Genomic DNA, 12,827 nt, shown 5'->3' on the forward strand with positions numbered 1-12,827 from the left:
CCAACTCTCCATCCTTGAATCTTTATGGATTCTTATCACATGTGGATCTACTCTGTTATTTCAAAGCAGACTAATCCCTGTGACTCCCTCTGAGCTGTTTTCTTCTAATGGCTGGCTATATATCAGGTGTAATAGCCAGTGTGTGTCGCTTTTTCTGTGTGAGACCCACACTATCCATGTGGAGACAATAGAGCGTGCTGTTAAGAATCAATACATCTCTCTTTGTCTTTTTGTTTGCTCTGAATTAGTTTAATTTTCTCCTCAGCTGGATACTTCACAGCTGTTTCTAAGCAATATGTTAGAGCTCAAAAGGCTTTAGTGACTTGACTTCTATGGTCTAGGGAGAGTCTTATTCACACAGAAATATAGGATCTACTCTGTATTGTGCTTCCACAGTCATCCACGTTCATCCTGATTGGGCATGCGCGTGTGTGTATACCATTGTTCAAGGTTGTCTTTAATTATCCCTGTGCTCCAATCCAGATCCAATCAACATACAATATAAGAAGGACACTAAGAAGTAAAAGTCCAATGGACAATAAATACAATAGATAAAAACAGATGAAATAGCAACACAGTTGCGGTGGTCATTTAAAAAGTCAATGGCAGCAGGGACAAATTCATTGCTTAGTCCCAGGTACTTTTTTAAAAATATTGTACAGCCTCAACAACCTGGTTATGATGACAGGGGAGATGACAGAAGGATTTTTCCAGGAATCCACTCTTACTTCTTTTGACTTTAAGACATTAATATCTTTAAGGGACTTGCAGTATACCCCCAATCCCACCATACTCGCGCCCTGCCCCACTGGATCCATATCTGGAACGTGCTCCCGACCCACAAAATGTGAAATAACCCATCCAGTCCTTTCGTTTGTGTTCTGCATAAGTCTTCCTACATGGAGAAATTTGCCCCATTTCAAATTTGCTCTTCTTGTGACATCACAGTGGGATTCTGTTAAAAAAAACAAATCCCCTCTCCGCAGGTCTGCCATTTTTATTCTTGCTAGCGAAGGAGTGATGTCTACCAGGAAAACTCAAGGGGGGCTTATTGCATTAAAAGAGAAACACACACCACAACGGAGAGAACTGGTTTATAAAGGGTCACAAACCTCCTCTGGTGCTTTATTCACGTTATATTTTGACCACATCACATTTCATTTAGACCACAGGGGACTATTTTAAAAGGTGGAAAAGGGGTATTATATGTCCTCTTTAAACTTTGCCTCGATGTTCCCCTGGATTTGTATTATTGTTTCCCTTTTCAGTTGAAAAGTCAATTAGGAAAGGGTGAAATCATGACGATTTGTCAGATTCCCTCAGCTTATATATTATTAACAACCCTAAACACAGTATTATGACATTGTCCTTTTTTTTTAAGCAGCATTTGAGCCTCCCACCCAGAGTGTGATGTCAGAGAAAAATGTTGTTTCAATGCAAGCCTGTCTAACTTGTGCTTTTCTTTTTTTCTTTCCTGTTTGCTGCTGTTTGGCTTCAACCCTTCCCTCCATTTGACTCTTCAACAGGTAAGACAGCTTAACTCTTACTTAAGGGATTATATTTTGTAAACAAAACTTTTACCACCAAATTTAATCATTTTACCACTTAGACTGCAGTACACCTTTAACATTACCTTTGTTGTTGAGTTCAGAGTGTTTTGATGATATTTGAGAACAGGAAGTTATGTCATCCCTTAGGCTGTGCATACATTCACCATCAAACAACAACACACTAGATGTCGGGCTTATGCTTAAGGATTCTGCACTCACTTAGTAAACGTAATGGCTTTGACTCATGAATGCATTTGTCTGGATATTCTACAATTCTACAATTCACTTAGCAGACACTTTTATCCAAAGCGACGTACATCAGAGAGTAAGTACAACACAAGCAAGGATCTAGAACAAAAGGGAACAATGTCAGTAAGAGCAAACGATCAGCTTTGAGTCTGCTTGATGGTATTGGGTCCAGAGGACAGGTGGTGGGCCGAGAGTCTAGCACAAGCTTAGAGACTTCGTCCTCAGTCAGAGAGGAGAATGAGTCGAGTGAGGCACTTTTGATTGGTGCCTTTGGGCTGAGTTGGTCAGGCTCAGAAAAGTGGTTACTGATGGTTGCAACCTTTTCAGTAAAATACGAATATATATTCATGTTCAAGTCATAAGTGTGCCTGTATCCGCCTGTAAGACTCGTTTCCAAACCTTTTCCTCTCTGCTCATGTGAATTAACAACTCAGTGTGCTGACTGACTGGAAAGTGGACTATTAAATACCTAATGGGAGAGCCTGGTTTTGAAGTAGTGCCATCAAAGTGTGTAAAGAAACTTGCAGATCAGCTTTATCCTTTTTTTTTTACAGCCCATTGAATTGAATTATGAGATGCATTCATTTCATCCACATATTTCAGTGTTGGGAACAAAGGATAAGGTTGCCGATACTCGATATTTGGTCCTTGTCTCGCATTGTTTGTGTTTGCTTGGACTCAGGCTCTCAGCTTTCTACTTAAAATTAAAAGAAAACGGAATAATTTCTCTAAATAAAGATAGGTACTTTAGTTTTAGGCAAATTGTTGATACTAGTTATTTATCAGCTGACTGTTGCTATGTTTGGTTATTGGTCTTCATATCACACTTTCAAATCGCAGCACATCTACAAGCATTTGTATCAGCTATCAACATTAATGTGTACTGTAGATAATGGTAGTTAATGGTGGTCTCCCAATGGATATTCCTCTGTCTTTTCCCACTATCTGATAGATATTTAGCTTGTTTCAACACTTCAACATTTCAGACCTATTTGGACAGTCATTGATCATTTGTATGTATCTCATACTGCAAGAGTTCCCAACTGGCATTCCAATGAAAACAAAAGCCTTTAGTTTACTTAACCTCTTTGTCTTGACCTTTTATTGGCCCTCACACTGCTCACTGGTGTCTTTGTGGTGGAGCTGGCGTAGGCCACGAGCAGAACACAAACTCTGCATGACCCTGATTTTCTGGTCTGCCTGTGTATAGACTCTGCGCCTGTCTAACAAGAAGTCATTGAAGGTAGCTATTCCCACAGTGACTATTATACAGGCAAGACAAATAGTTCTGCTATGTCATTAAAAAAGTAGACTGGCTTCACACGCGCCTCTTTTGTCTGTGTGAAGTGGATTTACTGATGGCTATTTGTTGTGGCCTTAATTTGTGTATATGTGACATTCCAAGCTAGTTCTTAAAACCTAGACACACCTTGTGTGTACCACGGCTTTCTCTATCGGTGTCTTCAGGGTGTTTCATGAGCCCTGCAGCAGCGGTGTAAAGCCTGAAGGCCTTCACATTCCCTCTGCTGGAGCCCGAGTGATGTATACCTGCTAATGGTCCTGCTAAATACTCTCTGCGGGACCTCAGGAACAGTGAAGCTTATGTTAGAGACGTACAGACACATTCGCACACTGCTGCACTCTGTTTCTGTGAGTTTATGGGTCGAGGTAATGACAAAAACTCTGCACAGCGTGTAGCGTTATGGTACCCAATGCTCCCACTAGCAACAAGCTGCAACACAGTGAACAATTGAGCTGCAGTATAGTGAGAGAGACTGTGAGAGGGCAAGAGGGAGTGTTTGATTAGGTACTTGCATCACATATGTATACTAGACTATGTATTAGCGATAGGTCATGATTTTCATATATTGAAATAGCAAATTTATGAAAGATACAAGTTTTCATTTGACTTATATCTCATCTTTAAATAAAAAAATGCCATTATTTTTACTGGCGCTAAATCGTAAAACGGTACTACAGCCAGACAGTTGCTGTCGCAGATTTGAAAGCTGATGCTAGGCTAACTGAGATTAAACAACAACAGAAGAAGACAGTAAGAGTCAGGTGACACAACTGTAGTGTTACAGACTGTAGAGATGCTAAAAACTAGAAAACCTCAGAACCTAAGAAACCTCTTAGCTAAAGAAACATTCCATTTTACTCAGAGACTGTATACAGGCCATGATTGTACGTAACATTTAGTAAAATAGATTGATTCTTAAGTCAAAAATACCGCCATCGGGATGCTAAATCTGTTAGCCTGTTAGAGGCAATCTCTGTTATGTGTTAGCATCAAGCTAACAAACTAAGAACATCCCAGTCCATCTGTAAGAAATTGCTCGTCACAATTACCCATAACCAAACAGTGCACAATCTGTACATGACCTTTAAATAGCTTCTTTTGTCCAACCACCAAACACTTTTTCTTTACATCATAAATATTTGCCTGAATATGACTGAAACATTTAAGCTTTTATCAAAGTAGTTGACAGTTTTCTTTCATCAACAAGTCAATTAATTGACCAATCTGTACATCTTCAGTTTGAAATTTCTCTTTCTGTACTGCCGCTTTATATATGTGTCGACCAGCATGACAAGTCAAAATCACTATGTGAACATGTTGGCATCACTGAGCCCTATTATACACATTTCTGCATCACTGCAATTGGGTTTTTGTGTCAGTAATTCTTGTTATGGACTATAGTCCATCTGCCTGACCTCTCTGCTCCAGAGCTCTCTCTGATTGGCTGTTTGACATCTTTAACAGCCTTATTTACATCTGCGTCTGATAGGCTGTCATTCCCTGCCATGCCTTTCTTGCCTAGGGAGGGAAATTAAAGTGGTTAAGCAGTAAAACCAGGAATGTGACTAGGACTGGATCAGGAGTATTTAACAGTGGTTAAATACAGTGGTTGTGTATTTTTTTTCAGACTGACACTAGTCAGACTTGTTTAGTGCACCACATGTTGTTTTATCTATACACGTTAGTGTGGTTGGTGGAGGTAAATAAAACATAGTGTAAACTGATATTTGTCTTTTTAACTCCATTCCACTGAAGGCTGCTTTCTGTGCGTGTTTTCTATACAACCCAAAGTTTCTCCTGTTGTTCTCAGCCACATAGCATGCACTGTGTGTGTGTGTGTGTGTGTGTGTGTGTGTGTGTGTGTGTGTGTGTGTGTGTGTGTGTGTGTGTGTGTGTGTGTGTGTGTGTGTGTGTGTGTGTGTGTGTGTGTGTGTGTGTGTGTGTGTGTGTGTGTGTGTGTGTGTGTGTGTGTGTGTGTGTGTGTGTGTGTGTGTGTGTGTGTGTGTGTGTGTGTGTGTGTGTGTGTGTGTTTCTGTGTGTGTGCCTGTTACACACACTCAAACACAGTCACAGGAGTTAGACATAGTGGATTTGGTTGGATGTAACTGTTTAAAGAGACTGCTTTACTGCTCTATGAAAGAGAAAATTATAAAATTCCTTTGCTGCACTCTGCCAGTGGGAACAGGAGCAGCTTTCCTGTCATTCAGGATACACACTCACCAGTATTCCGGACATCATGCCTCTGGGATATCGCTGTGGGAAACTTTGAGGGGGAGTGTTCAAAGGTGGAGCAGAAGCCTGAGCTTCTGGGACAGCACACAAGTATTGAGCAGAAGTGGAGGTTTGATGCTTTAGTATTCTCTTTCCTCACAATGGAGTTGATTTGATCACGACACAAATCCACGAGGACTTAAACTTAAGTAGAAGTGAGTGTCTGCAAGAGGACTCTTTAGAGAAGTTGGTGATAAACAGAAACTTTGTCTGGACTTTATCTGCACTGATACCACACTCAAGAGGACTTTTTTTTTTTACTGCTGCTGAGCTGGGATATCTTGTTGCTGGTGGAAACTATTTAGCACCATGGCTGGGGTCACGAGGAAGGGATCTGGGAGACCCTCGTACTACTACAGATTCCTCGGCAAGTCTAGGCTGCAGCGTCAGCGGAGCCGGTCCCGCAGTCGCACCAGGCCATCCACCAACAGGGGTAATAAAAACGATTACCACTGCTGAAAAAGTTCAACATGCAGCACTTTTGGCCTCATGTTTTCCACTACACAGCCTCAAGTGAACTCTCGTAAATGTCTTTCTTTAACATTAAAAAGACAGATAGGCCATGTTTGTGCCAATAAGCATTTAGACACAGTGTTTCTGATTGCTTGTAAGTTAGTGCATTTTCTGCTGATGACTGGTGGTTTTGAAAGCTAAACAAGAACAGGCAGTTGTAGTTTTCAAACAATTTCAGTAATATTGTTTGTCAGAAACCATCTTTAGAGTAGTATTCTTCCCATGCCATTATCAATTTATAATACTGATTTAGGTCTTAAATACTGATATATGAACACATCAATACATCCTCAAATGTAGTCTTGGGAATTGGTGAGAAAAAGTCATGAAAAAGGGTCCAATACTAAAATCCTGTCAAAGGTAACAAAGATGTCAGCAGTCATTTTCCCAATATTTTTGTTTTATTGCACTGGTAAAAGGGGAATGGATATTGGAAAATAATTTAAGTCCAGCTAACAGAATAATAATTGGAAGGAATACATTATATCTTTAAATCTCTACTTGATAAAAACGGTATTATAGACCTAATGGAAACACTCCACTCCACAAGTGTTTTTCTGCCTTGGTGTGTGTTCATGAAACACAGTGAGCTGACAATTTGGCGTCACTATTCACAAGATGATGCTACTCTCTAAATTGCACCACCACCACCAAACACCTGACACTTGACAGCTCGGTGTCAACTTGCCAAGTCCCACCCTGTTGAGGTGCTGTACCTTCGAATATTGTTTTGTCCAAAGCAGCCAAGCAACGCTGCAAGACAGTCAGTTTGTTTTCAGCACTTTATTTTCCGTTTGCACACGTCCTCAAGCGCTCTGTTTCTTCACTTTGCTGCCTCGCAGTACGCCTGCACTCATCGCTGCAGGCTGCGTTTGAACTGCAAGGTTATAGTGATAAGTCTGCCCGCAGGCTTGGCTCTACTTAGTTGAATTGAGAGAAAAGAAGTATCTCGGAAATCTGCAGCTTATTGATGTTGTTTTTTTTTCTCCAAGTGAACTGCTGTAACTTGCCAACCAAGATCATAAGTAAAAGACTGTTGCTGTGCGGATATGATGCAAACTTTCTCCAGACAAATAGCTCTGGCAGGAAAACATCAAGATCCATTCTCAAACTATTGCAGAAACTGATTCTTGCTCCTTTTCTTCTAAGCATAACTTTCATTATTGTATTTAATATAATGTGGTCAGGCTTTTATATTGAGATGCAGGCAAAGTGACACACAGTCATGAAAGAGGCAAACAGTGTATGGAGGTGCTGGTTTGTGTATCTCCACTTTGCTCCACTGGCTGATGAAAGAGGTACTTTGAAGTCTCCCCTACTGTATCATTCAGCTCTCTAAAGAGCCCACACTCATGCATTTGAGCTTATGTACAAAGACACACACGCAAACACACTCTGCCTTGATCTTTGTGGCTAAGAGCTGGCTCAAACTTTTACACACGACACATTAACACAGTGACACACACACACACACACAAAGGGGGAAGAGAGGTTGTTACCAGATGAATTAGAAGACCACTTCTCTCAAAAGTGCTTTGATATTTGTGAAATAATCAAAAGAGTTGTGCTTTGAGAGAACCTGAACTGACAACTGTGTGTCCCTGTTTGGCAGAATTCATTAGCTAATCTCATGACTCTAGAGCAATTATTAAAATTGAATCAATAGGAAGCAAATGATTAGTGAAGCTCCTGAGAATGTTGGAGAAGTTGTCTTTATTATTTTTAAACTTCAACATTATGAAGCCCGATGACAACACTCCCTCATCCAGTTGGGAAACAACATTTGACTGGCATATCAGGCTTGAATCTATCAAAAATTGTAATTACTTTAACTGACTAGTAATTCTGGTACAGACTATCAAGAGTGATGATGTTTAATCATTTGTGTATTTGTTGATTTCAATTAGGTTTAAAGGCCCATCTAGGGGCCAGCATTGTAAATTAGCTTAGGCTGTAAAGGCTGCAGTGTGATGCAATAGTTCACCTCAATTATACTTGCACCTATGCAAGTAAACATTAGAAAGATGCAAAGATAGATGACTAGAACTCTCAAGAACTGCTGTAAATGCTGGGCTTTGCCTCTGTGCATGGCCTGTCAGCACCTGTGTGCCGGACTCAAAGCTGTTAGTTTGCACTTCCTAATGTTGTTTCCTCCTTTCTAGATCCTTGCTTGTGTTGTACTTACTCTCTGATGTACGTCACAAAAATTGAATTGTACTTAGATGGATCAAATAGAAATAATTGCACACATCCCTAGTTCATTGCTTGGCCAAGAAATTCTTATAAATCATCAATCAGGAAACTCTTGTGTCCTTCTTGTTATTGTTTAAAAACTGGTAACATCAAACTGATGAAATTATGTGAAGTTCAGCCGAGCTACTTAAGTATATCTAGACAGACAGTATGATGCAAATCATGCCCGGATGTTGAATAGATGAAGTTATTGAAGAGGATTTTGCAGCCAAATGAATTTCTTTGACCTGTCAGGGTTACTAACTTTATATCTATACACGTATTGGTTTTGGGCTTTAAGATAAGATAAACAAAATTATATTTATCCATGTTTTCCACCTCAAAATGTCAGCGTTTTTCTTCAAAATCAGTCTTCTTAGAAGAAAAACAAACTTCCAAACTGTTTACTTGAGTAAAGAGTTAATTCTGCCTGGAGCTGGATGATATTGCTGAAAACTTGTATCTCATTGAAGCAGCCCAGCAGAAGTCCAGTATATAATTAGTATATTTGTTCACACACCAAAGCCATGAACAGCTCTGTGAGTTTATCTGTAGAAAGTTTCTGCCACCCCTCTTGGTCACCGGGACAGCTTAGGAGGCAGTTGCATGAGATCATGTGTTATTGTTTTCTCAGTATGTGTGTTTATGTCAAAGCACCATTATCTGTGGATGGAAAATGTTATATCTTTTTACGGTTCACAATCACATTCCTCTGGCTCTGTTTCCCCTTCTTTTGCTTTTTGGTTATTGACATTTACATGCAATGACTGCTTATCTCAAAAAAGAGACGTGCAGACAGACGGGTAGCAAAAGACAGAGCAGCATTTTCTGATCAGACTTTCTTGATGCTGACAGTTTGTCTTCTTCCAATGAAACTGTTTGTCCCCAATTATTCTGAGTGCTATACCGTCATTATTCATCACTTGTCGTACATTCTTAGCCTCATGTTGTCCAGAACTTTTGGTGGAGAAGTTTTACTAACTCTCTAAAAGTTTTCATTCTCTTCAGAAAGGGAAGTTTTAGGGGTCAAATGAATCAGAGGCAGATTTTTCAGTAAAGCCTCTGTCTCTTATCTTTTGCTTTGTGTCAGGCAGTTTCTTGACTGGGTTGAGAAGATCATTCTGTATGTTTTTGTAAAGATTTAGTTAGACTGCTGTCAGGAGTGTTTAACAGAGTTTGGGTTATTTTCCCTCCGGTATGTTTATCATCTGAACCCTTTGGTTCTCTAGGAAGTAATCACTTACGGTCTTCCTTTCTTTCCATTGATCTCACTCTTTTTGTCCTGAACTGCATTTTCACTTCACGACTTGCAACCTCTCACCTAAACACCAACTGCCTATACTTACACTGCCTTGCTCAGGGGCAACTCTGCAGTCCTCAGGAAGTGAAATCTCTAGCTGCCAGACTAATTTCCAGATTTGGTCCTTAAAGGAACTTGAACCGGCAACCCTCCGGTTCCCAACTCAAGTCCCTACAGATTGAGCTACTGCCGCCCTTAAACATCAACCGAGCCTTAACATTTGCACAAGAAGTAGTGTTTGACATTCATTATTGAGCTAAAGCCAGCAGTTTGTTAGCTAAATTTAGATTAGTTTAGCTATGCTGAGACAAAGTTTGTTCGCCAAAGTTAGCATCTAAGACCGCTTCGATTACTGTACCGTGAGCTAAGAGTTTCCATCTTTTCTATATCACTGTGTATTACAACCAAACAGCAATATTAGCTGAAGTTTGCATCCAGAAACGCAGCTTACCACCCTGAGACTGAGGTTTGTGGAAAAATGGCCACATTGTGGTTTTTGCTAAATGTGACATTATACAAACTGAACAGACAAGAAAACATGTATTAATCAGTTTGCTTTAGATCCTGATGAACAGACTTACTTTCCTTCAGATTCTATTACCCAGACAAACTGTTTCACTCTCTTAAAGTGAGTATATGCTTCTTTCCCAAAATGTTTACCTTCTTATAAAACTGTTCTTACATGAACAAAAAATCAAAGTGAAATGTTGGGGGATGAGGTTAGCAGCTGCAGTCGGGAAGACAAGTCCAGTCAAGTCTTTGTATAGCCAATAGAACACACAGTCTGTCAGTGTGCCTTACAGGTCCATAGCAACCATGGTTACAGTCTTTTAAAACAAAGAAGAACTAAACAAAACACAACGAAGGACACATTACAAGAAGAGGAACCAAAAACCAAAAAAGTTTAGTAGAGGAAGTTTAGTGGTGATGTTTAGTGGTGATGGGAACCAATTATCAATTGTCGATCAAAAATCTCTAACAATAGTTGAGTCTAACAATTGTACCGGAATAACATGTCCAGCACAATGTGTCGAAGGAGGAGATCTATGTAAAGTAAGTGCACAAAGCATGTTTTCCCAAATTTCTCTCACATGAACTAAAAGATGCAGGTTCCTGCCATTACAACCCAAAACTAAACACAGCTGGTCTTTAACAGTAGCAAAGTAGCAACTGTGTAAAAAAACATCAAATATAACAACAGTAAAGAAAGACTCAGTGCAAGCAGCCTGCAAGAAAGTGTTTGAACCACTCGAAAACTACTCAATAATGCATTACCACTGACAGTTTCTCCTTGTTAATCCTATTCTAAATGGGTCATTACCCAGAAACACTTCTGATCAGTGCGTGTGTGTCATGCTTAGTTTTTGTCAAGCTGTTTATGATGATGTCGCCAGATTTCCCTCTTAATGTGTGTGTCTGTGTGCTGACGGGAAGTGAGGACATAAATACAGCCGATTGATGGGAAACACGGCCAGAACAACACACACATTCAGCGTGAGTCAGTTTCCGATGCCCAAGTCACATTAGCACCTAAGCACAGGGAGGCTGGACATGTACAGGTGATAATCTTCTATAGATGTTACAATGAAAGGGAGTGAACAAGAGATTTAGAGCCAAGTCATGCCAAGTTCAAGCCTTTACTTCATCGCAAAAGGGAATCACTTTTTTTGTTTTCTCTTAAAAGATTAGTCCTTTGATCAGTTTTTTTGGGGGATTTTGTGCAGGAGCATCCTCGCTGAGATTAAGGTCATGTTTTTGTTAAACAAAGGCTTCGCTAATCGACGTAGGCAGCCTCCTTCTTTGATCATTTCGCTGTCATATTTTCACCATATACCATCAGGCCAAGGGGCAGAAGAATACACAAGATAAAACTGTTGGAATTAATGAAGATAACACAGCGGAGTTTCCCATTTACTTAATCACTTCTGTCTTACAGGATGAGTAGAGATAATGTAAGCAGTATGCCTCTTAGATCATATAAAAGAAAGCATATACGTGAGACAGAGGGCGAGGAAAGTTAATATATTGATCAAGCAGTGAAGGGATACCGCCATATCATCTCAATGTTTAACCCGGCATTACTTTCTGATCTGAGTCTCATCTCCGGCGTCTGGGTTCTTGCCTTCCCCTCTTGTCTCTCAGCCTGGTGAATCATGGAGAAGTGCCAGATGACGGCGTGCTTCTGAGCACCCAAAAGAGTCCAATAACGGGGGACAGGTGCAGGCTAATCCCCCCTTTAATCCATAGATATCAACTCAGATTACAAGGCAGAGCCAGGAAAGGGTTTTAGAGAAAGAGCAGTAGAACTACTGATGATCTCTGCCATCACTCATTCTGAATGCAGCCTCTCTAGCAGATAGTATGTGCTAGTAAGCATAGTTATTTTAGGATATGTATGCTAAAGCAGACACAACTGAGGTTGAAAAAAAGGTTTTTTTTTCTGAAATGCATTTGGTTTGTTTAGTCATCTGTCTTTGCAGAAGCTTTACAGAAGTACTTGAAATCCAGCCAGCAGATATTTTGGTTGGAATTCCAGTGTCTGGATGTAATATAACTGCAATATGCAATAAAACACGAGGGATGACAACAAATCCTGCACAAACAGACTTGAAGAAATGCATCCATTGCTTTTGAAAAATAAAAGAACTTGGGTAGAAATGCTCATGCTGAACTACAACTTTGCCTATAAAGCAGGACAATCATTCAAAGTTGGACTTGCATCAGTATCTACTGTGCTTCGAAACATTTTACTTGTGTCATTCAGTAATGTCATAAACTGTCACCAAACCTGCAGAGATTACTGTCATCGTATCTAAAGGTCTGCTTGGTATTTAAGTTAGTTGGATCGCGGATGGCATTCACAGGAATGCGGCTGCCGTGTCACCCTCTACCCAAACACAAACTTCCTCCTTCTGCACTCAACTCTTCTTTTCCTCCAGCTCCTCCTCTGCCTTCCCATAATACACTGCAGACAAAGGCATGCATGTGCCAAAGTAAACATGAAGCAGAGTCCTTTCCACCCAATTCTCTGGTTATCAGCTGACATGGTTGAATGTAGAGTTTTTGTTGCACTTGTGGAAAAAAAATCAAACTCAAGTCAGCTGTATGAAGTAGTTGTTTGATTATCCTGATTTATTTTAAACTGGTTATTTGGTGACTATATGGATACACACTTTTTAGGGCTGAGCCTTAAGGCCTTAAAAGCACAAAACTTGGTAGTCTTGGTAGAGTTTTGGTGGCCCATATGTATAAATTAAAATAATTGTATTTATCCGTTAGGAACTTAAGTTGTGTAAAAAGCATCAGTGTGCATGAATGATGGCACAAAAACAAACCACACACACACGTATGTGTTGTACTATGCTTTTAGTGATGAAATAGTTTGTTGGTTTAAAATTAAAGAGAAAAA

General features: G+C 40.0%; 1 protein-coding gene across 7 annotated transcripts in view; it reads left to right on the forward strand.

The window, feature by feature from the left end:
* dab2ipb (DAB2 interacting protein b) overlaps positions 1 to 12,827 on the forward strand; it is a 132,779-nt gene that overhangs the window by 28,498 nt on the left and 91,454 nt on the right. For 3 of the 7 annotated variants that reach the window (XM_061060795.1, XM_061060799.1, XM_061060796.1), the window contains exon 1: positions 4,928 to 5,806. The exons of the other annotated variants lie outside the window; for them this stretch is intronic. In XM_061060795.1, the coding sequence (XP_060916778.1) occupies positions 5,683 to 5,806 (124 nt within the window). In that variant the 5' untranslated portion in view covers positions 4,928 to 5,682. Of the gene's footprint in view, positions 1 to 4,927; positions 5,807 to 12,827 lie in introns of those variants that run through there. 7 annotated transcript variants of the gene reach the window in all.

The sequence above is a fragment of the Labrus mixtus genome, chromosome 17 (genome assembly GCF_963584025.1).
Source record: "Labrus mixtus chromosome 17, fLabMix1.1, whole genome shotgun sequence".
In the NCBI taxonomy this organism is placed as follows: Eukaryota; Metazoa; Chordata; class Actinopteri; order Labriformes; family Labridae; genus Labrus; species Labrus mixtus.